This window comes from Balaenoptera physalus (assembly GCF_965194825.1).
Source record: "Balaenoptera physalus genome assembly, chromosome: 8".
Taxonomy (NCBI): domain Eukaryota; kingdom Metazoa; phylum Chordata; class Mammalia; order Artiodactyla; family Balaenopteridae; genus Balaenoptera; species Balaenoptera physalus.
In genome coordinates this window covers 71,712,909-71,738,550 of record NC_138887.1, presented here as the reverse complement: position 1 = coordinate 71,738,550, position 25,642 = coordinate 71,712,909, and the positions used below count along the sequence as shown (strand labels likewise).

Sequence of the window (25,642 nt, the reverse complement as noted above, 5' to 3'; positions counted from 1 at the left end):
GAGAAGGCCTGTACCACAGCAGAGAATATCCTGTGGGAAAAGAACTGTCTTCATATGCCCTTCTTTCTCCCTCACACTGGGCAGGAAGGCAGCAGCACAAGCAAGAGGCAATGGATTTATACAAGTACAGTATAGAAACCTAGATGAGGCAAAAATTGATAACCAATACAAAAGAATTGGCCAAGCACTCTCTTTTCTTCCCTTTTGCCCTGAACACCTGGTAGTATTTACACCCAAGGGTGGCAGTCCCTGGAAAAGAGCAGTGGCTCTTTTCCTCCCAGGACTGGGAGGTCCTCTGAAGAGTAAGATCATCTAGAAGAAAAGCCAATAGGAAGTAGTTGAGCCCAGTCTGCAACCCTAGAAGTTCTGAGTAACAACCCCATCCTATTCCCTAAACCCATCTGAAGTCTCTGAAGTTATGGTCCAAGCTTTCACCCCTCCCTAGGTCCCATTACCACACTATCACATATGTATACAACAGCACACTAAGGCAGCTTATAATTCTTCAAGAGAATATGAGGTCCTGAGGGGAAGTACAGGGGAGGATGAAATGTGTGAATAATACAAGCACTCTGAAAGAAATATAATAAACTAAGCCACCTTATAAAAAGGAAGCAAAATCAGTCGCCTAGATAATAGTAAGAACTCAAAATAAACATAACAAATATTCTCAAAGAAAGAAAGAATATTGGAAACATAAAGCAAAACCAAGTAGCTATGAATAATAACCAACTGAAATATAAGTATGAAAGAAATAATCTTTGAAATAAAGAACACAAGGGATTGGTTAAGTGGCAGAAGAAATACAGCAAAAGAACCAATTAGTGACTAGGTGGTTAAGTCAAGGATCCTTCCAAAAAGACAAAGAAAGGGATAAAAAGATAGAAAAAAATGAGTGAACAATTAAAATATGTAAAGAACAGAAGTTTAAATATCCATCTAACAGAAGTCTCAGAAAGAAAGAAAATGTAAATGAGGTGGGAGGGAGCGGGGGGGGACAGTATTTTAAGAAATAATTATCAGATATTTCCTAGAGTTAAAGAAAAACCTCAAACTGAATTGCCTCAGATTAAATCTAAACTTATATATGTTTCAGTGCAATTTAGGAAATAAGTCAAGAGAAAATGTTCAAGCTCCAGGAGGAAAAAAGGTAACAGAAGAACAAAAATCAGACTCATATCAACAACTACTGAAATAAGAAAACAATGGATTATTATTGTCAAAGGTCTGAAGAGAAAATGGACCTAATATTTTGTAGCTCACTAAACAATTGTTTAAAGAGCTTAAATGTAAGCAATTGTTTAAATATTTAAATTGTTTAAATACAATATCCTGAGACATTTACTACCTCACAAAGTCAACCACTCAAAGCCCTCCTTGAAAGTACTCTCAAAGAAAGTATTCCAATACAGAGTAAACCAAAAGATATCCAATAATTTACAAAATAAATAAGAGTGGGAAAATAACTCTAAAGTCTGTTACTTGAGATATCATATACAATATCTGTAACAATCTGTGAGTCAAATCCTAGACAACAATTGTGGTTGTTAGATTCATGGGAGGGAGATACAGACAGACAAAAAGACACACCAGAGGCAAGTGAAAATGTTCTAAGATATCAGGGGTAGAAGGTGAAAAAAAAGGGAGGAAAAAAAGAAACCATGATAAACAGAAACACAAAAATAATCACAGAAAAAAGTTCTAATAAAACAGTAATTATAAATTTATAAATCAAGCTACCCATCAAAAGGCAGATTTACACATTGGACTCTTTTTAAAAATGATCTGTTAGTCTGTTGTCTAAGAGAGACATTTAAAATAAAGGGAAGAAAAAAAGAAAATATATATAAAGCAAATATTAACCAGAAAGACAGGTGGGATAAGAATTTTAAATGAAAACAAAAATAAAATTTTATCCCAAAACCCCTTAAGGGAAAAATAATGTTCCATAACAGTTTAAAATACATAACAATCACAAATTCATTAACACTCAACAATACAGCAATGAAATATTTTGAAAAATTTAAAGAACCAGAATATATAACAATATATTAACTAGAATATATAACAAAAATATCCCCAAACTGATAAACTGATCAGATAAAAAAACTAAGCAAAGATACAGAAGATTAAAGCTTAAAATAATAGCTATAGGTCAGAAACTGCACACAAAGAAAACCTAGAATATACTTTCTTTTTGAACTTAAAAGGAACAGTCATGAAAAATTAACCGTGTATTGTAGGCCACAAAAAAAATCTCAATAAATGCTGAGGAAATCAAAATCATGACATTTCACTTCTTTGACCCTCATTATCAAAGTATAAGTTATATTTCTTAAGTATTTACTTGAAGAATATAAATAAAAATCAAACTATTTTTCAGCGAACTAAAGAGAAGCTTAAAGAATAATCTGGTGCCCAGGAGTGGGATTGCTGGATCACATGGTAACTCTATTTTTAGTTTTATAAGGAACCTCCATACTGTTCTCCATAGTGGCTGTACCAATTTACATTCCCACCAACAGAGCAAGTGGGTTCCCTTTTCTCCACACCCTCTGCAGCATGTATTATTTGTAGACTTTTTGATGATGGCCATTCTGACCAGTGTGAGGTGATATCTCATTGTAGTTTTGATCTGTATTTCTCTAATAATTAGTGATGTTGAGAATCTTTTCATGTGCTTTTTAGCCATCTGTATGTCTTCTTTGGAGAAAGGTCTATTTAGATCTTCCGCCCGTGTTTTGACTGGGTTGTTTGTTTTATTGATACTGAGCTGCGTGAGCCGTTTGTATATTTTGGAGATTAATCCCTTGTCAGTTGCTTTATTTGCAAATATTTTCTCCCATTCTGTAAGTTGTCTTTTCATTTTGTTTATGGTTTCCTTTGCTGTGCAAAAGCTTTTACATTTAGTTAGGTCTCATTTGTTTATTTTTGTTTTTATTTTCATTACTCTAGGAGGTGGACTGAAAAAGATCTTGCTGTGATTTATGTCAGAAAGTGTTCTGCCTATGTTTTCCTCTAAGAGGTTTATAGTATCCAGCCTTACATTTAGGTCTTCAATCCATTTTGAGTTTATTTTTGTGTATGGTGTTAGGGAGTGTTCTAATTTCATTCACTTACATGTAGCTCTGGAGAAAACCATAATTCAAAAAGATACATGCACCGTAATGTTCACTGTAGCACTGTTTACAATAGCCAGGACATGGAAGCAACCTAAACGTCCATCAACAGAGGAATGGATAAAGAAGATGTGGTACATGTATACAGTGGAATATTACTCAGCCATAAAAAAGAATGAAATAATGCCACCTGCAGCAACATGGATGGACCTAGAGATTGTCATACTGAGTGAAGTCAGACAGAGAAAGACAAATATCACATGATATCACTTATATGTGGAATCTAAAAAAAGGGTACAAATGAACTTATCTACAAAACAGAAATAGAGTTACAGATGTAGAAAAATATGATTCTGGGTAGGGGGACATATACACACTACTATATATAAGATAGATAACTCATAAGAACCTACTGTATGGCACAGGTAACTCTACTCAATATTCTGCAATGGCCTACACGGGAAAAGAATCTAAAAGAGAATGTATATATGCAACTTATTCACTTTGCTGTACACCTGAAACTAACACAACATTGTAAATCAACTATACTCCAGGAAAAATTTTAAAAAAAGAATAAACTGGTGACCGAGGGGAATAGTAGAAAGAGAGACAAACCAGATTTGGCAAAACTTCTTTTAAGATTAAACTTTAAAAAGAAAAGAGCTTTAAAAATGACCTTGTTTGCTGATCCTTTACCTCTGTTTTCTAACAGTTAATGAGAAGAAATAAACCTTTACAGGGTAAAGTAGAAGCTGCAATGCAGAAAGGTGAATTCTTTCATCACTATCCTTTTATATGAAAAGCTCACTTCACCATTCTGGAATAACCTATACTATTTATGCAATTCCATTTAAGAAAATGTTTCAAATCAGGGCTCTAATGGCTTCTGAACCATACACAGTAATATGAAAACTACACCTTCATCTAGGTGGACAAAAAGAGACAGTGCCCAGATGTCCCTGAATATCCTTTTCTCCAATTCTCCAGCAAGCTTATTCCCTACAGTATAAAACAAGACAGCTATTATTCAACTTGGTATTAAAGATACTGACAAAAACAGTAAAAATTCTAAGATACATAAAAGGTAGAAGGAGTAGAAGAGGGTTATTGTGTTCAAATGATATGACCACACAGAAAGCTCAGAGTATCAACTGACAAAAACTAAAAGAGAGTTCAGCAGAGTTGCCAGAGAGACATCAATATATAAAAATCAATAGTATCCCTCTACACCATCAAAAATAACTAGGAAATGGAAAATAAGATAACATTCACAAAAGCAATCAAAAGTATAAATGTCTTGGAGTTAAATGAAGAAAATGCATGAGGGCTCTATGGAGAAAAATTTTAAACATCATTAAAAAACATAATAAAAGATCTGAATAAGTAGAAAGACTATGTTAATAGGTGGAATGACATTGTCACACTCATTCACTCCAAATTAGTCATTTCTGAGCTGACAGGATAGGACTAAAGACAAGGTTCCACAACATCATACAGCTACTGTACTCCATCCACTATCACAGATCTTAAAAACCCTATAACTCAAGGATCAGGATCCCTCTCCCTAACTCTAACATATGGCTTTACTAGATTTTCTGCTAGAATGCAGTGGGTAACAGGGACTCACCTGCCTGCTACTGCTCCTGTCTCTGTGAGTTTTCCCAAAGAATGCTGCTCTAGCAAGCCTGACATGCCTGACCATTTTACCTTGTTTGCAGGAAAAATACATATACATACATAAACACATTAAATATATCAATATAAAATTTTAACACCATTAAAAAGAAACTAGGATTTATCAAAGAAAAACTTTTGCAGCCATCAGTACTATCTGAAGTCTAAAGGTAAATGCTAATTTCACCTCTCAAATGATAAACATATTTTAATGTATATTTTATATCTTTTAAAATTCCAACCTGTAATGTTTTCAAGCGTTTATTAAGAGGTAACTCATCAACTTCCAGAATAAAAACTTCTACTGCCATGTACAACTTCTGTTGTACTTCATTTCTTTTGGCTATCAAAATATTCCCTTCATTCTGGAGGAAGGAAAAAAAGAATAACCATCATTAATATATCAGGCGTTTTTTTTACACACTGACCTCTATGAAAAAAACTGATCTCTTAAAGTTAGTAAAATTTAACATTACGTTCTCCAAACATAGTAACATTTCAGACAAACACCTGTCTCCTTAGATCACCAAACTGACAAAGAGTTTTCTCTCCCTTAATTAGAAATAAGATTTACGTTCAACAATTCTGCTCTGTTAATCTTCATCTTTTCCCATTATTTCTGCAACAATAAAATTTTTGCTTTTCTTAAGAAAATTATACAAGTGTCTATAGCTAATTACACACTGTCTCCTTCCTACTCTCAGCCCACCCTCAATTCCTTCATCTACTTATCTTTCAAGATTCAGTTAAACTCCACCATGATAAAACCTCCAATTCACCCAAAAGGCTATGTTTGGAAATAGATATGAGAGATATCCAAGAATGCTGTGCATTACCTCTGTTATAGTACTTACCAAACTATATTAAAACTATCTATTTATATATCCGGCCAATACCCAAGGTAGATAGAGGGACAGGACCACGTCTTAAACAAATGCATGTGTCTACTACCTGTAACAGTGTCTGGCACATACACTTAAAAGCCTGAATGTTAGAATACTGTTTTTTGTGTAAGCTCAACCAGACCATTATATAACTAATTATAAAGACAAAAGAAAAGAATCTCTTTCATCAAAAATACACCTGGCGGGCTTCCTTGGTGGCACAGTGGTTAAGAATCCGCCTGCCAATGCAGGGGACACAGGTTCGATCCCTGGTCTAGGAAGGTCCCACATGCCGCGGAGCAACTAAGCCCATGTGCCACAACTACTGAGCCCACGTGCAACAACTACTGAAGCCCATGGGCCTAGAGCCCATGCTCCGCAACAAGAGAAACCACCGTAATGAGAAGCCCGCACACGGCAACAAAGAGTAGCCCCTGCTCACCGCAACTAGAGAAAGCCCACTAGCAGCAATGAAGACCCAACGCAGCCAAAAATAAATAAATAAGTAAATTTATAAAAAAAAAAAAAGTACATGGCAATCAAGTTAAGGAACTGTGCGAAATATATAAATGAAAATAACAATACTAAGACCCAAATTAAGTGCAAGAAGGGAAATAAAATTACAACTTTATCTGAGGGACAATTATGACTCTCTATTTATCCAATAATCTACTCTTCAGTCTGTCAAATGAACTTTAGGGCAATAAAGCCTAAAAGTAAGTCCTGAAACATCAGCAGTAGTGGAAATAAATTGCTTCAAAAAAAAAAAATCACATTTGTTCTACTAGAATACCAAGTCCTATGTATATACTAAGCCCTTTCCCTCCCTGTGATAAATCACTTTCTTATGCTCAAAAACAAAACAAAACAAAAATTAAAAAGCAGTCCTTTTTCATCTTTTCATCTTACTACGTGAAAATACATGATGAAGTATTTTAATACTGGCAGTATGGTTTAAATGGAACTAGAATACACTTTGCAATCAGACATACCTGGGTTCAAATTCCATATTAACATTTAGAACTACGTAATCTTGAACAATTTCCTTAAACCCTGTGGGCCTCAGTTTCCTGAGGAGCAAAAGTGCCCATTTTTAAAAGTTTGTGTACGAAAAAGTTTATAAAGTATCTATAACACTGCCTGTGTTTCATACAGATTCTAAAATTATTACTTCTGTCACTTTTTTTCCTTCCATAATCAGAAGTGACCAGTAAAGGTCTAATATGTAAAATAACCCAAATCGAATCCCTTATCCAAATTAAACATTCCTGGCATTTTCAAAGGCCTAGTTATTCTGTTTACTTTTCTCATTCAGAGCCAGTTAGGCTGCCAACTGGCCAACCTAGAATGAATAGGGAATAAGACTTTCAGGGTACAATCCCCAGAGGCAGAAACCACCGATACTTAAGATAGGACAACTCCAAACACAAGTTTAGGGCTCATAGGTACTATGGAAAGCTATGATTGTTGTACCAAATATCTTTATATGAAAAACAAGGAGTTCCATTCAGCTCAATATAATAAACTAAAGAAAATTCCAAGAGGAAATAAATATATTTTTACCTACACTAATGAAGAAGTCACATGAAATATTCCATTCATCATATCCCTCCCCTACCCACATATGGATGGCTTAGATAGCATTTAACAGTAAGGCAGAGTCCTATAATGCAGCATAAAACACGCCACTCAGACCAGAAGACAAGATCCACATTAACGGGCTTCCCTGGTGGCGCAGTGGTTAGGAATCTGCCTGCCAATGCAGGGGACACGGGTTTGTGCACCGGTCCAGGAAGATCCCACATGCCGCGGAGCGACTAGGCCCGTGAGCCACAACTACTGAGCCTGCGCGTCTGGAGCCTGTGCTCCGCAACGGGAGAGGCCGCGACGGTGAGAGGCCTGCGCACCGCGATGAAGAGTGGCCCCCGCTTGCCGCAACTGGAGAAAGCCCTCGCACAGAAACGAAGACCCAACACAGCCAAAAATAAATAAATAAATAAATAAATAAAAAATTTTAAAGAAAGATCCACATTAGCAGTTGTGGGAGCCACTCTGGCTTACAAGCCTCATGTCCCTCAAAAGCCACCATCTCTTATAGGTATAGCTGCCAGGGTCCCTCAAGGGGTATGCCCAGTTGCAAGTATTTGTAGTTTACAGTTCCTCCCAGTCCAGATACAATTTACCAATCAGGGGTTTTATTTTTACCTAAACAATGTTGCCAGTAACATGACTGAAATATCATTTCATCAAATTACCAAGGGAACAGAGAGAGGTAAATTCTCATGCAAAAGGGGGAAAGATTTTGTTAATTAACCCTTTTTCCACAATCACTACTTATCTATCCTACCTTTCTTACAAGGCAACAAAAGAAATCAAATTATTAATATGAAGATACTGTAAAAGTTAAAGATTTCACAAAAAGTATCATTACAATATCTGCAGTCCTTCTGCTTTCTTGAAAGACATTATCTCCTTATGTTCAACAGATAAAAATCATCATAGAGAAAAATTCTTAACCCACCACATTCTGACAAGTTTGAATCTTCTCCTGAGCCAGACAGTATTCTGCCCAAATTATCTCTAATTCATTCAAAGAAGCTGGGATAGTAAAGCAGTCTTCATACAATACTTGTATAGCATCTGAAAGGTCATTTCCAAAATGAACATTGACATTGACACGTCTATTAAAACAGCAAAAAGGAAAAGATCAAGAAATTTTAAAGGTGTTGTGAGAAAAAAAATTACACTTAAATATGAATGGTCTAAAGTTACTATTTACAACACTGGCTATGAAGAGGTACTTTTTAAAATCATATAAAATCATAAATAACTTTGATACAAACTTTTACTTAAAAACATAATTGATTGAGAAAAAAACTTAAATATCTTTTCCAAAAAGCTTTATATAAGAAGACAACTTCAAAAGTCTGCAGATTTTAAATGATATTAAATTAGATTTATAAATAATTCTGTAAAATTTTATACTTAAGCCAATCTTGCTTACCAAGATGACAGGCACATAGTCCTTGTACCTTAATAAGCAGACTAGCATTTGCAGAGTTTTTTAAAATAACCAAAAAAAAAAGCAATGAGAAAGACCAAATAGCAAAACCAACAAGGCCCATCATTTTCTTTTTTCTAGCTTCCAGTTAGACTGCCATCATTCTAACAGCACATTATTTCCTCAAATATGGGTTAAAATATTTTGAACTGTTTTGGTCCAAAGTCAATCTCACAGCTTTGCAAGTGTAGTCACTTGAATTTTTGGTTGTGCATTAAAAGTTGATTAAGCTCTAGAGAGACTTAATTTACTCAAACTATTTAGAAACTTATAAACCAGATACCGATTGATGGATTTATACTGGAGAATATAAATTCCCACTGGACAAAAGATGAATGTGCAGGATTAATTCAGGGCAACATCTTCTTAGTGTTTCAAAGTACATGAGAAAATGAATTACTGGTTTAAGTTGTATGTATAGCACAAAAAGAGAACTAGGTTGTTTTGAGAACTATTTTTTCCACATTCCAGAAAAGGGTGAAAAATTATCCCTAACCAATAATAAAGCAATCCTCTATAAAGTAAAGTACCTACATAATTCATATATAGAGTCTGAGATATGCTGAATAAACTCTGTACAAAACTTGCTAACCAATTTCTTCTGACTCCATGAAGATCACTTTTCTTCTAACTCCATGAAGACTACTCTCTTCTTTCTTTAGACGGAGTATAATTAATTTAGATTACTGAAATCTATAGTTTCAGTATAGGACTGAAAATAACCCCAAGCAAAACAAGAGCACATAGTAGTTTCTCATCAAACTACCACTTAGAAGTTGTGTTGACTTTTTAATTTCATTCTCATAGATGACTTTAGGACACTATCATGCCACATAGTGACAACAGACCACTAACAAAAACAATATAAAATTTGTCTCAGGAGTAACTATTTTTAGTTTCCTTCTTTAAAGTAATAAAAATACTAAGATTAAGTTACAAAGCAAAAATGGCAGGCATACAAAACAAAGCACCAACTAATTAGCATTTGTTTTAAACTATCCTTCTTAAAAATATGCTTTTACCTACCTAATTTCTTTCAATATTTCAACCTTAGCTGCCAGGTTTTTCATTCTGGTACCTACACAAGTCTTCAGAGTACTTTCTAAATGTTTAGTCAAATCCATGGTAGTTGCTTTCTCTTGCTGAAGCAAAGAACAAATACATCTTAGTTAGACCGAAATAGGAAACTGTATTTCTACTGTTATTTAAATGATTTTTAGGTGTAATTAAAATTTTAAAGGCTAAAAAATGTTAGGCGACAGGACAACAAACACTGATTTCCCTGCTAGCTAGGATCTGAAAAAGATAAACTATTCCAGTCTTCTGCCTTCACACAGATGAGACACTCTTATATTGCATCCTAATAAGAAACCAAATAAAAACAAAATTTCACATATTATATGTCTTAATACTTAGATTTTAAAAAGAAAAATAAAGGATCCCCTTAAAAACCAAATGATAATCAATGACAATTTGTTTTCTGATGAAGTCTGATGTCATTCTGCATTATAAAAGAATCAAAAACATCATTTCCTTGACCCAAGCTAGGTTAAACTCCTTGATTCTGAGTGGTACCTTAACAATATGTCTAATATAATTATTCAAAATAATGTATAGTGCAGTAATATGGATAAAGACTTAGCAATTTTATTCCAATTATACTACAAACCAGGTATTACATAGTTAACCACAGAACTTTTACTCAGTATTTAAACAACATGCTCTCTGGTGTTCACATTCTCTCCAATGCTTCAGTTAAATAAAAAGAGAGCCAATACTGAATGCTGATTAATAGTAAGTTACATTTGGGAATGCTCACGCCCTTCTGCTCCCATTTGCTGAGGAGGATGACCATGAAGAAGCAGTTATGTTTGTTCTTAAATCTGTTTATATCTACTGTAATTGCTATGATAATTACTCCAAAAATTACATAAATCTAAGAAACAGAAGTGGGAAAATAAAAAGTTGTTGAATCTTTGAAAATGTGTTTAATGCTTTACAAAGACTACATAAAAGCAAATTTTTAGTACAAATTGCTAATGAAATACATGTGGATGAGAACTATAAAATTCTGAAGAATCATTTAAATCTAAAAGAAATGTCAACTCAGTTTATTTCTCAACTGTCTTAAACTTATTGTTAATCCACCTGTAAAAAAAAAAAAACCGGAGCTCAGATGACAAATAATTAGTATGGTTTTTAAGACAAACAACAAATAAAACAAATAGAAAAGATGCCAAACTTAAACCCAACCACATTAATAATTACATTAAATGAAAATTAGCTAAACACTCCAATTAAAAGATGTGAGATTATCAATCTGGATGAAAACAGCTTAGACTAAACCATATGCTGCTTATTAGAAACACTTATTAGATATAAAGAGACAGATAAAAATTGAAGGATGGAAACTATATACAAGGCAAACATTGCTATATTAATATCAGGCAATGTGGACTTCAGTACAGGGAGCATTCCAGCAATAAACTGGGATATTTCATAAAGACAAATGAATTAATTCATCAAGAAGACACAACAATTCTAAATGTGAATGCACCTAATAACAAAGCTTCAAAACCACAAAGTAAAACCTGACCGAACAAAAGGAAGAAATATACAAAACCACAATAATATCTGGATATTTTAACGCTCCTCTCTCTGTAACTGAAGGAACAAGTAAACAGAAAATCAGTCATGATACAAAAATCTTAAACAATACTATCAACCAATTCGACCTAACTAACATTTATAAAACACTCCACCACACAACTGTAGAATACACATAATTTTTAAAAGCATACAGAACATTTCCAAGGACAAACAATATGCTGGATAATAAAACAAATATCAATAAATGTAAAAGGACTGAAACCATACTGAGTATGCTCTCTGATGCTAAGAAAATAAAATATCAGTAACAAAAATATATTGGGGGGAAATCTCCAAATATGTGGAAATTAGGCAACACACTTCTAAATAGCTCATGATTAAAAAAAAATAATAATAATGGGAAGTTTTTAAATGTTTGATTAAATAATAAAAAAAAATCAAAATTTGTGGACTACAAGTAAAGTGATGCTTAAAGGGAAATCTTTAAACATTATAAAAGAACAAAAGATTAAAAACAATGATATGAATAAAAAATAAAACAATGATACAAATTTCCATCTAAAGAAGCTAGAAGAACAACCTGAAGGAAGGAAATAATAACAGTAAGTAAAGAAAACAATAAAGTAGAATAGAGACAAACAATAAAGAAAAAAAAATCAACAGAAGCAAAAATTAGTTCTTGAAAAATGTTAAGGACTTCCAGTTTCCAGTCCAGCATGTAAGAAGAAAAGTCACCAGTCCATCCTAACAAGTAAAAAGTTGAGCAAACTGAAAAATCAACAATTCTTCTTAGATTTGTCACAGAGGTAAGGTCACAAGGCACAACTGGAAAGACAAGACAGGCTAATAAAGGAAACTCAAAACTTTCTGGAGCAGCAATCCCCACCACCCAGGGAAGAAGTCTGGAGTAGGGAAGCCGCAACTGTAACTGACGTATTGCTAGAGGCTAAGCATGAACAACTGAAAGTTAAAAACACCAGGGGGACCCCATCATCAGGATGCCCCCACATTTTTTGAGTTTTACCGCCTGGATCTCCAGCAGGTTCTCACAGTAAATCCCCTCAAGCTTCCAGCAGGAGGAGGGGAAAAGGAACCATTTTGAAATATGTTAGAACATTCTGTACTTAACAAGATCTGCCCTTAGGGGAAACCATTTAAACAGAGTCTACCTGCTAGGATTTTATCCAAGCCTAATTAACCTGGGGGAAGGGAAATACCCAAATCCAGCCCACTCTAGCCATCCTGTCCTTTCTAAAGGGAGTGGGGGAGAAATCTAGATGCAAGTGTGAAATTCACAGTCCGGAGGCACAGGCTCACTAAAAGACCTTCTTAGTCTTTTTAGACTATAAAACACTTCTCCTTCCCCCACACCTAATCATCACATTTACTAAATTCCTATTTATAGCAGTTCCTTTCACCAAATACATCATGCCTGGCTATCCAAAAAAAAAAAATTTGTAAGACATGTTAAAAGACAAAAACACAGTTGGAAGAGACAAAGCAAACATCAGCATCAAATTCAGATCTGGCAGGAATACTGGGATTATCATACCAGAAATTTCAAACATGGTACAATAAATATGCTAAGGGCTCTAACAGATAAAGTAGACAGCATGCAAGAACATACAGGCAATGTAAGCAGAGAGATGGAAATTCTAAGAAAGAAACAAACAAAAAATGCCAGAAATCAAAAACACTGTAGACAGAAATGAAAAATGCTTTTGATGGGCTTATCAATAGACTAGACATGGCTGAGGAAAGAATATAATCCAAAATACGTGAATCCATATACCCACAAAAAGACCTGTAGAAGAATATTCACAGTGGCTTTATTTATAATGGCCAAAAACTGAAAGCAACCTAAATGCCCATGAATAGGAAAATGAGTAAATAAACTGCGGTATATTGATAGAATGGAACACTACTTTGCAATAAAAATGAACAAACTACTGATAAACACAACCTCAATAAATCTCACAGACATTATTCTTTAAGTGAATGAAGCCAAACATAATAGAATACTTATCAGAGGATTATTACATTTATATGAAGTACAGGACCAGGAAAATGAAACTGTGGTTATATATAAATCAGAAGAATGGTTGCCCTGAGTGGGAGGAAGAGAGGATAGGCCAGAAAGAGATACCAAGGAACTTTCCAGGGTTGAAAGAAAGGCTTTATATCTCCAACAGGTAAAGCAGTTGGCCTAAAATCCATTTACTCTCTTCATGGAAGGGAACCAGGACACCCATAGAGAAAATAAAAGGCAGGTGACTAGTCTGATCTCCTTGTCAACTAAACCTCTAAAAAGAAAACAGACTGTTTTCTAAGAGGAAGAGACCTTATCTCTGAAATGCACTTAGCAAGATGTTCCTGGCTAAAGGATAGTTATAATGGATAAAACCCACGATTTATGGATTTATGAGTCAGAGTTCCCTGAAGAATGTCACATATGAATCCAGGGGCTGGAGATTGAGTTCAATCACCAATGGTCAATGACTTAACCAGGCCTATGTAATAAAACCTTGATTTAAAAAAAAACTCAGAAAAAAATTAAAAAATTCAGAATGATGAGCTTTGGGGGAGCTTCCAGACTGGTGAACAAATCCATGTGCTGGGAGAGTGGCAGGCCCAGAGACCCCCCCCACCCCTTACCCCATCTCCACCCCCTTCATTACTTCCCCTATGCATCTCTTCCTTCTACTTGGCTGTTCCTGAGTTTTATCCTTTATAATAAAACTGTAACCATAAGCATAGCATTTCCCTGAGTCCTGTGAGTTGTTTTAGAGAATTACTGAATTGAGGGCAGGGGGTGGGGGTGGGGTCATAGGAACCCTCAAATTTATACTCAGCCAGACAGAAGTGTGGGTAGCCTGGGATGTGATTTGTGGCTGGTACCTGAACTGGGCTAAATCTTGAGGGACTGAGTCCTTACCTTGTGGAGTCTGAGATAACTCCTGGTATTTAGTATCAAAAATGCATTGTAGGACATCCAGCTGGTGTTAGAGAATTGGAAAATAGTATTGGGATAACATATTTAGTATCAGAAAAAGCTACACATTTGAAAACCACACAGTATTCTTGGGGGGAAAAAACTGCCCCGAATCTGAGCAAACCTTGAGACCTAACTACCATAAAAGGAAACACATGGAGATACAGGAGCCTGTTAAGCAACACAAGGATGCAGATTAAGCAATTTAAGAGATCTATCAACCAAAATGCAATGTATGGGCCTAACAGGAATTCTGATTAGAAGAAACCAACCGTAAAAGGACATTCATGGAACAATATGGGAAACCTGAACACTGACTGGATATTAAATGATATTAAGGAATTATTGTTAATTTTTAAGTATAATAGTATTATGGTTATGTCTTTTTTGAAGTTCTTTTCTATCAGAGATACATACAAACACACATACATTAAAATATTATGAATGGGATTTGTTTTAAAATTACTCAGGAGGTATAGATTTTTAAAAAGACTGCTGTGTATTTAATAATTGTAAAAACTGGGTGATGGATACATAAGTATTAATTATTCAATTCTTTTTGAAATGTTTGAGGGGGCTTCCCTGGTGGCACAGTGGTTGAGAATCTGCCTGCCAATGCAGGGGACACGGGTTCGATCCCTGGTCCGGGAAGATTCCACATGCCACAGAGCAACTAAGCCCATGCACCACAACTACTCAGCCTGCGCTCTAGAGCCCGCGAGCCACAACTACTGAAGCCTGCGTGCCTAGAGCCTGTGCTCCTCAACAAGCGAAGCCACCTCAATGAGGAGCCTGAGCACAACGAAGAGTAGCCCCCGCTCATCGCAACTAGGGAAAGCCCGCACACAGCAACAAAGACCCAACGCAGCCAAAAATAAATAATAGATTAAATAAATAAATAAAATGTTCGAAAATTTCCATAGTTAAAAATTTTAAAGAACATAAGAGGAAATGTAACTGAGAAATTATTAATCTCTCAAACATCCAATGAAATCCAAAGATGATTAGTTTGTAGCATAAGAAAAAAATCTATAAACAAATATAAAGAAAGGAGAGAATAAAGAGCGGGGAGATGAAGGGAAGGAAAGGAGACAGAAAATTAAACAAACAAATAAGAGCAAATGAATATAAGGATTTCCCAGTTCGTCATGCTTTACCTTATGCCACTGAACATACCATACCTGCAGCTCCTCGACAGTCTGTTCTACTTTCAATTCTAATGCCTTATACCTTTCAAGAAGAACCTCCTTCTCTGTTTTAAGCTTTTCATTTTCTTCAATCAGTTTCTGGTCCTGCTTAATTTTTGCCAGGCTGACATTCGACCCTAAATTAAAGCCACCAACAGCCAAATTTTCCCTATTAAAAACAAATTCACTCATTGTAAAAAACAAATTGTGGAAGTGTTACAGAGATCAAACCCTAAAATTCTCTTGGGTTTTTTTTAGCATGATATATCTTAAAGTTAATTTTGGAAACTAATCTAAAACCTTTACCTAGTTCAACATTAAAAAATATTTTTAATGCAAACTAGATTTTATAACTGAAGAAACACTTCAAAAACAATGCCTCCAAATCTCAAAGAATACATATTCCAACTTCTTCATAGCAATATCAACTCCAGGAAATACAGTAAAAAGCATTTCTGTATCAGTTTCTTCCAATCCCTCCTCCCCATCACCCCAACTCCATCTGACAGTTTAGTTCCTAGAGCACTGATAAGGTCCCAAAAAACAGCTATATTACCCAAGACATGGCATCATAGCCTAGATCATGATACAGAAGTATAGAATGGTTTGGTAAACATCAAACCTGACTTTTTGCTTCAAGTTTATAATTCAAAATTATCTAAAAAGTGAACACCTTTTGTAATTATCAAATTCTATCACAGTAAATTTTCACAGGAAGAACAAAGAGCCTCTCTTTTGTTAAAAAGGGAAGGCAATTCCCTAAAACTCATTAAAATACTCTTAAAGCCAAAGGAAAAACTTCAAGTTTATCTGAAATTCTGGCTCTTGGCTGAATCATTTAGATTTAGGGGTAGATTTTTATTTTTAATAAATATATTAGAAACAGTTGGAATGAAGAGTTGGTATGTGAACTTCAAACAATTCAGGAATGATTTTTCTTTCAAAATGGCTTTTAATTAAAATAGTCTTGCTAAAGAGAAGAGGAATACCTGCTTGAGAAAAAACAGAAATAATCAGTATCATCCCCCAGAATCACTGACATAGTTGAGGACTCCAAAAACGTAAGCCTTGACTTCTACTATGACGAGGGCTTACACCATAAATCAGAAATTAGTTCAGACTAAAAATCCCAACGTAGTCTTACTTTGGAAGTGCCACATGATTTCCTGCATCATTTTCACTCTTCAAGTCAACAGACGGCCTCCCACTTAAGCGGTTCTTTGGCCTGATGAAGGGTGACTGGTTTGATCTATGCCCCCACAAAGGAATGGGGCTTTTGAGGTTCCTGAGGACAAGCTGACCAGGATCCGATTTTTTTTCCTCACAGATGTCAGTGCTGGAAGTAAGTCTGCATTTTTCTGCAAATCCTTTCTTAGCCACCTCTTCCCCTATATCCACACTGCCATACTCAGCCTGAGCAATAACTGTTCCATCTTGATAGGCTGCTTTAATTCTCATTTTTATTTGCTTTTCAAAAATCAAGCTCCCCAAAAAGATTCTGCCCTAAGAAAGATAAAAAAAAGAAGACATAAACCAGCTACACCAACATGTTTTTCTCCACTTATTTTGTTTCTACCTAGTTTTTCCAACGATCGTATTTCCTCACTCTGAAATCTCTATAAAAGTGGTCTTACCTTGTTGTTGGCTAAGTGCAAATATACTTCGGCATGTGTATGACTATATTCCAATTACACACTTGCTAAAATCCTTTCCAGAAGCAGAGCTGAGACCAGTACAGGCAGCCATATTTATACATTTTTAAATGTGTACCAATTAAATACCCTAGAATAATTTTTTTCAACCAAGCAGATTCTGTTGACATTTTGGCCCTAACTACATATAATGGTGCCCTGAGGAGCTACACCACATAAAAATGAATTTTGGTATCTAGAAAAAGTGCTCAAATTCAACAAAACTTTAAAAATCATTTTAAAGGCCTAATCAGGTACTCTCATTTCAAAGTAAGACAAGAGCAGAAGCAGAAAACAGAAACTCAAAGCATAAAACATAAACAACTTTTTTAAAAAATCAACAAACTGCAATTATGGACTATGAGATGTTAGAAATTCCTAAATTAAAACTCTCTTAAATAGAATTTTGTCTGAGGGAGCAATACCTGTATAACTGGCATATGAGAAGACATGTGAGTAATTAGGTACTTGATAACATTTAATTATAGATTATTGATCCACAGCACTGAGCAAAGACATACCTAAAACATATTTAGAATTGAAGATATCTTGAGATTTAATTTTAATAAGAACTTGCTTACATCTCCAGAAATCTGAACTCCTAAAATTACTTTGATATGGTCCAATTTGATAATTATTCCTCTCTTCCCAAATTTCTCTAAGTTCCTTACCTAACTTTCATCCTATAGAGGAAATGAATCATTTCTCAGAATATATAAAGTATAAATTTGAGACAAAAATATCTTGTTTCATATCTTCCTTGGAATCCCTGATGTAATTAATCTTACGGGCCATAATCCTCTTAGGGAGAAGCTTTATTTTTAGCTATATTCCCACTAGGTAAATATGACAAACAATAAAGCTGATGCAAATAAAACCTAATAGGTAATCATACCAATAATAATCCAGGCAACACGAGCATAAAGAACAAATTAAAAACCAGAAAATACAAGCTAGTCACATTTAAAAAAAAAAAAAGAAAGAAAGAAAAAAATTTTTCAAGGTACAAGAAACTAAATAATATTGATAGGGAGTAACTATTTCCTTTTTAACTATATGGTAGTATAGAGGGCAGAAGGGAGATCTATGTAGGAGTTCTTAACTTTTTCCATGCCATGGGCTCCTTTATTGATCTGGTGAACCCTTTGGAATCCTTCTTGGAAAATGTTTTTAAATGTATAACATAAACATAAGGAGAACTACAAAGAAAATTATTTCACCATGATATATTTTAAGCCCAGGTTAAGAACTCCTGAGCCTAAAAGGACGCATCTGAAAGGGTACAGGAGATTCAAACTACATAGGCTCAAGGATCACCAACCATCACTACCAAAAAGAAAAAAGAAAAAAGAATTTTCTTAATCCGCAAACCAAAATGACAAAGTATTTTAAGTTACCAAAAACACAGGTTTAATAAATTTTTCAAATCATAAAAATTTTAAATACACACATATTGAGATACTTGAATTCACCAAGAACACCAATATAGAAAGCAAAGATGGTCCAGAATGCATCACCAAAAAATGAGATCAAGCAGGCAAAGCTAACAAACTCAAAATATAATTCACTGAAATATATCTAAGATTTCGATCAATCAGAATATAGTTTTTAGTTAACCTCTTTCATAAAAAAAAACCCTTAACTTCAACACTTAATGTTGAAAGTCTATCTAAAATGCAAGCATAACTTCCACCCCTAACCAATCTTAATGGAAGTGACAGTGTCTGAAAATTATTGCTGCAATATGTGAAATTCTTAATACTTAACACTTCAAGAAACTCTGTCCTTGGGCAACATATGAATTTAAGTGGAAATAAATCTACTTTTTACAAAAGTTCCAATTACCTAAAGCTGAATGTTCTAAAGGTATACTATTTAGAAATTTTTACACAGAAATCTGATTTTTAGACTTTTCTCTTAAGTCAAATTCTTTTTAGTTATGGTCATTAATCACAATTAGTACAAAACTGTTCAACCAGATTCTCCCTGAATCATATATAATTACAGGCAGAACCCTGAATTTGGAATAAAATCTGAGTTCTCCTAAATTCTAACAAAACACTTTATTCAGAAATAGGAAAGCATCACTTGCTTTCTTAGTCTACCCAACCTTGTCTGGATATATTAGAAAACAGGTTAAAAGACCTTTAAACTGTTAAACCCATATTCCAATCTCTACCTCTCATTCCCTGATTCTACATGAAAATTTTCAAAGTAAGAAAGGCATTCAGGACATAATTTGATCTTCTTTGATCTTCAGCAATTTTTACCACCATTTTGAGTTTCAGTTTCAACTGTGCTTCAGCATAGGTGTGAAAGTGTTGGTTTAAAATGTGTTGAAAGTATTTCAGTGCCCAGGACACCCTCTTTTTTTTTTTTTTTAACTGAATCCCTACTTATCCATTCATCCATTCAAATGCTAGATAAACTGGATGCTCATCTAACACCTAACAGGCAGAAGCAGAGAGATTAGGCATAAAAAAATGAATAAAATACTTGTCTCTACCAAGACAGTCTTGTCTCTACCAAGCTCACCATCTTGTGGGGGGAGGAAAAAAATTACACCTCTACATGCCTATACATTGAACTAAAACAGCTGCAGGAGAATGAACGGTGGGTATCAGCAAAGACTTCTTATAAGAAATTACATTTGAATCTTCAGCTGAGAATTAATGGCTAAACATGGACTTTCTAAGCAGAGGCACTCAAGAATAACCATTTCTTTCCAGAAAACATTCAGTTTGCTAATTAGTTCAACTCCAATGAATAGTCTTTTTATTGAATGTAAGCATGCAAATACAAATAATACCATCTATTAAGAATCTATGAAGCATATAAAACATTCTCAATACTGAAGTTTATTTCCTCAGTTCCAAAAATAAATTTTGAAAATGACATTTTCTTTGATTCATGTTTGTTTCAATCTACATAAATTTTATATCATCTTACTACGAGAATAGCAATGGACTTGAGTTCTAGCCCTAGCTCAGCCCTAATTAGCTTTATGAGTTTAAATAAGTCATTTAATTGTTGTAGACCCAATTTCTTTATTTGCAAAACAATAAGATGAGAGCAGATGAATTCTAAGGTCTGTAAATTTAAGATTCCAAGGCTCTAGGCATGCAAGAAATTCAAAACAAGCCTCTACCTTGGTCAAAACATTTATATTAAAAAAAAGTAATAAATTTTAGATTTTAAACCAAAAATTTAGGGTGTAATTTTACAATAATATCTATGCTTTACTCTATTTATGAGAGTCTAAGTTTTAAGTACAGAAACATTTCTTATAAGTAACTATAGTGCAGACAAAACTACACCCAATGACCTAAAAGATTCTAAAAACAACAAAAAGAGGCAAGGAGGTTTTCAAATTTTACTGTTCCTTCTAGTACTGATTAAATTATTTTCAAATAAGTCATTTGAGCTGCTAAATATACAATACAAATCTGATTACTCTGCAATGTGATATTCCCTCAATGGCAGTATCAGCTATCAAAAGAACATCACTATTGCACAGATTTAAAAGGAGGTAGGATTCTTGTTAAGACTACCCCTGAAATTATTAGAGGTCTTCCAGAATTAGGTTGCTAACCCAAAATTTAATGGAAATGAATACAAACAGTAGTCTAGATTAGCAGAACATCACTGCCAATTACTATATCGAACAGTATGAGCCTCTGCCAAAATGATACAATCTGATTAATTTACAACTCCACTAATTTCAAATTTGTGATATTTATCGCCAGGGCTAGATTAAAGAGCACTTTTATTTAATAAATACTTTCACAAAAGCAAAAAACAGAATAATTAGATTCATCATTCTCTCCATCATAAAAGAGACTATTCTTTGAAGCTTTCACATCAGAAGAAACTATTTACATTTATTATATGTGTGCGCATATACACACACACACATATATATCATATCAGTCTTATCTGATCAAGAATGTTTACCCAGCAAAGACGAGCACAAATATATTATTATACAACTGTCTGTGAATTATTCTATAATTTCATATTTTCCATTAATTTATACAAGCTTTTACATCAAAGAAAATTAATGGATTTTTAGCACACTTATATTGCGTTTCCAGCACATAGTTTTACTTCTATTAGCAAAAATATTTACAATCTTTGACTTGCCTGATCAAACTGGGTAACTTCTTGGCCAGAAGGAATCTGTAGTCCCCAAAGTCTATACTTTTTGGCAACACTAGAAAATTGCAGATCCAAAGGAATCTCAGCTATATCAGATCGACTTAGAACTTCAGTATTTCCATAGTCAATATATCTCACCAGACACTGGAAAAAAAATGACAGAAATGCTAATACAGAACTTAGATTAAATATCTCCAAAGAAACTACCCATATGCTGCTTTCTGTTAACTACCTGTAAATCATGATAGCATTTTACCTGAAACTGACAAAATGCATTCAGAAATGAGAGCTCCAGCAATATCCTCAAAATACAGAAAATCTATAGTCCATGAGATCCCGAGGATTTCTATATTTGGTACTACTTCCAACAGTACCATTTCTCATTTTGATTTTTTTTAAACAACAGTATTTAAATAAACATAAATCTATGAAACTTATGACTCTCTCTTATCTCAAATGTTAAAATCAATCAACCTTCTTAAATTCAAGTTGGAAACAATAAAATCTGAAAATAAAGGCAAAGTTGTGAAACTTTCTTTGATAAACTTAAGCCTACTCCAACTGTTAGATCTTGGAAATGAATCAAATTCACCCTTACCTCCAGCTCTATATCTGTATAGAAGGTAAAAAAGAAAAATAGTTTATTACAAGGTCAAAAGCTATCTTGCTCTTTAATTTAAAAAAGTTAAAGCTAAACCAAAAGCAAACACAAAATATCATCTCCAGTTGTCAAACTGCGGAGAAAAGGTCTATTTCACTAAGATAAACCACTACCCATGACAGTAATAAATCACGAGATTTTTTTTTAAAGATATCTGGAACATTACTCAAGGTGTTTCACCTTACCTTCTCATTACACCAAGAACAATATTTACAAAACATATATATTGTAAAATATTTTAAGTCCAGGAAAGTAGACAGAAAAAAACAGTAAAAGAAACCCTACAGAGATGCTTTTACAGAGCCTGCAATGTGCAATTGCCACCAAACAGCTATTCAGAATCCTATCTCCACAAATTCCCTTAAAAATCTCCCACAATTTCACAACGTAAAAAACAAAATAGCTAAATGCAAAGAAAATTCATCACATTTAACCAAGGCGTGAGAAAGTGGCAAGCCAATCTTCATTATTAACAATATGCACATCAACTAAGTAAAAGATAACCATAACTTCAGGATCAATCAAATGTTCTTTTCCTACTCAATCTTAATAGAATGAAATTTTAAGTTACTCAGCAAGAATCAAACATAATTATTAAGAACTGAGGTACAAAGAACCAATTGGTCACCAAAAATAATCACAAATTATGTAATCTATTCTTGGATAATCTGGGATGATTATACAACAACTTAAAATCAGAAGAATATTCCTGAATCTGACTTGTATTTTTTTAGGCAATTGATTTCTTTTGTGTTCTCTAAGGGGAAAAATTTATATTTTAATCAGTTTATAAGTTCATTCAACCATATTTTATTACTACTATGAATAAGCAATGAAGGACTAAATAAGCATCAAATTTTGGAACCAAAATAAATATTCCTCAGAGCAAAAAAATTGAACACTTGTTCCTGCCTTTTGATCACTGATGATTTTCAGTACTTTGCATCTGTACCAACATTTATCTTCAGAAAATAATCCTCCATAAATCTACAAAGAGAAAAAGAAAGTAAAATTATTTGGCATTTTAATGAATTTAATGCTAAGTAGATCAGAATAATAATTAGCAGAATTAAGGACTTACTATACATAAATAAGCATAATAACTTATTTTATTCTCATAACAACCCTATGAGGCAGGTACTTTGTTTTCACCATTATATGCCCAAAGTCATAAACTAGTTAGCAGCAGAACCAGGATTCAAATTCAGGCAACTGACTTCAGAGTCCATTATGTTTTTCTGCCTCTCCAAAAAAAAGGAGAGAGAAGACAAAAGACATAAAAACAGAAAACTCAAAAAAAGGCCCAAGCATCAAAGACTTAAAGTCATGCTGTTTTGATGTCTGAAGACATAATTGGTACAATTAATTGTTCTTAAAACACAAACATGCCAAGTACATGCCACTTAAGTCTAATTCTCAACCATGGTAGGATTCCTATGTCCAATCAGACAAGAAAGATTCTTACACTTTTTACTTTATACAGAAAGACTTCAGTGTTATTGTAAATATAAGCAAATAAATTACATTAGATAATATCCTTAATACTGAACCTTCATATATTTTAAATTTATATTTTAATTTAATTATGTTTAATAGAGAACAAAGAGAAAAATTTACATACTTTAAGTCAGTGTCTCAACCTCAGCACTACTGACATTAGAGACAGGATAATTCCTTGGTGGGGGGATGGAGGCTGCCTTCTGTCATATGCGTTGTAGGATGTTTAGCAGCTTCCCCGCCTGGCCTCTACCTACAAGATGCCAATAGCACTCCCTCCAGTTGTGACAACCAAAAATGTCTCCACGCATTGCCAAATGTCTCCTGGGGGTGGGAGTGGAAGATACAAAGTAACCCCAGGTTGATAACCACTTTAAATCATACATTCTCAATGGGAGAAATATTATCCCCATGGGAGTAAAAACTGGTTCTTGGAGCATGGAGGAGAATCTTAGATATTACAGTGGTTTGTAGTCCTCCAAAGTTCAACCCTACCTGACAACATAAATAGATATCCAGTGTATCTGTGGTGTTAAAATGACTTGCAGAGAGGAGACCCATTAGGGAAAAAAATGCCTTAGAAGGGCATAATGAAAAAAAGGTTGAGGAGCATGGCTTTAGGTGATGGAGTATAAAATTAATTTTAAGTATATCACTCTGAACTAGGACAAATTCACACATTTTAAAGCAAAAGGAATACAGAGGGTGAAATGTAAAAATCCTCAACTCCCCAAAGCAACAAAGTACAAATCAACTTAGACACACAAATGGATAGCTAAGAAAGCAAATGCTACAAAGGACAGGTGTGTTCAATTAGCACTTAACTCTGGTTCCCTCAGCTAACACTCACCAACTGAAGGGCAAGGGAGAGCACAAATGGCATGGTACCCTCTCCCAGCCATCTTACTTCATTTTTCAGCAAGCAAACAGGTTTAGTAGCAGAAATACCTGATCAACCGTCCTATCCAATTTCAAACCTTGCAAAAGATCACATTACCGTTATGATTTTGTAATATATACCAATACAATTAACAATTCAATACAAGGCAAGTGACAGAAATGGTGTATCATTGTAACCCAGTCTAGGTAGGGGTGGGGATACCTCTAGAAATAGAGCTCGAACCCAACCAAACTGAGCAATCTAAAGTTCTTGACTCTGTTAGTGTGAATAATCACAACCACCATCATAAATACAAATCTATCCCAAATAGGTTTGTCTTGAGAGCACAGTCAGAACTATACAGTCATTCCCATTGTGCCTAGTCCCCATCTTCTCTCACGACTCCACAATTCACACCCCATGTCCTGACTACATGGTAAGAGGAAGAGGACTACTCAATCACTAAAGAAAATTTACACAGCATAATCCATTCACAGATAATCAGAGGTGGCTAAGTAATCATTTATAATAAGAGGTCTATTACTGAAAATAGGTTGAATTTTTTGTGAAGCAAGTAATTTATTCTGCATTCAACAGAGGAAAAACGGGTATGTCTTAACTCATAATACTATTAAACACAGTCACAGACTACAAGGATGTTTAAAAAAAACCTAAAATCTTTACAAATTGCATTATCTTATCCATTCTGATGCTCAGCTCCAAGCTACAATCCTTTCTTCCTTCGAAATTTCTTCTTTTTATACTTTTCTATATATGTCATTGGGGTTTTAAATTATTTTTAAATAAAACTAAATAAAGGCACATTATTAAAAGAAAATCAAAGTATACCCAAAGAGGTAAAGAGTAAGACTTCCTTCCCAATACTCTTCCACATGCACCTCCTGAAAATAATTTTACATTTACACTAATTTCACATGTACACTATATGTTTATGCTTTTTTATTTACATAAATGAGTTCATTTTAAATATACAATTTTTCACCTAATTCCATATCAAAATACAGAACTCTATCTCCCTCATTTAAATAACCAGGGCTTGGGGCTGGGTGAGGCAAGCAAGGCACCCAGGGCACAAAATTTTTAAAGGGGAATTCACTCTGAGGTATCAACCCTGAACTTGCAAAAGTGCCTCCTTAAATTCAGTGCTTACCTTACCCTAGCTATCAGCCCCCAAAATGATTACTTAGTATTCCAAAATAAGGATCTA

At 34.2% G+C, this 25,642-nt stretch overlaps 1 protein-coding gene across 1 annotated transcript in view; it reads right to left on the bottom strand.

Annotated features, from left to right (window-relative positions):
• STK31 (serine/threonine kinase 31) overlaps positions 1–25,642 on the bottom strand; it is a 91,858-nt gene that overhangs the window by 56,453 nt on the left and 9,763 nt on the right. The window contains 7 exon segments of the mRNA XM_082472203.1: positions 5,036–5,158; positions 8,199–8,358; positions 9,765–9,880; positions 15,522–15,696; positions 16,672–17,030; positions 21,362–21,520; positions 22,950–23,024. Of these exon segments, the coding sequence (XP_082328329.1) occupies positions 5,036–5,158; positions 8,199–8,358; positions 9,765–9,880; positions 15,522–15,696; positions 16,672–17,030; positions 21,362–21,520; positions 22,950–23,024 (1,167 nt within the window).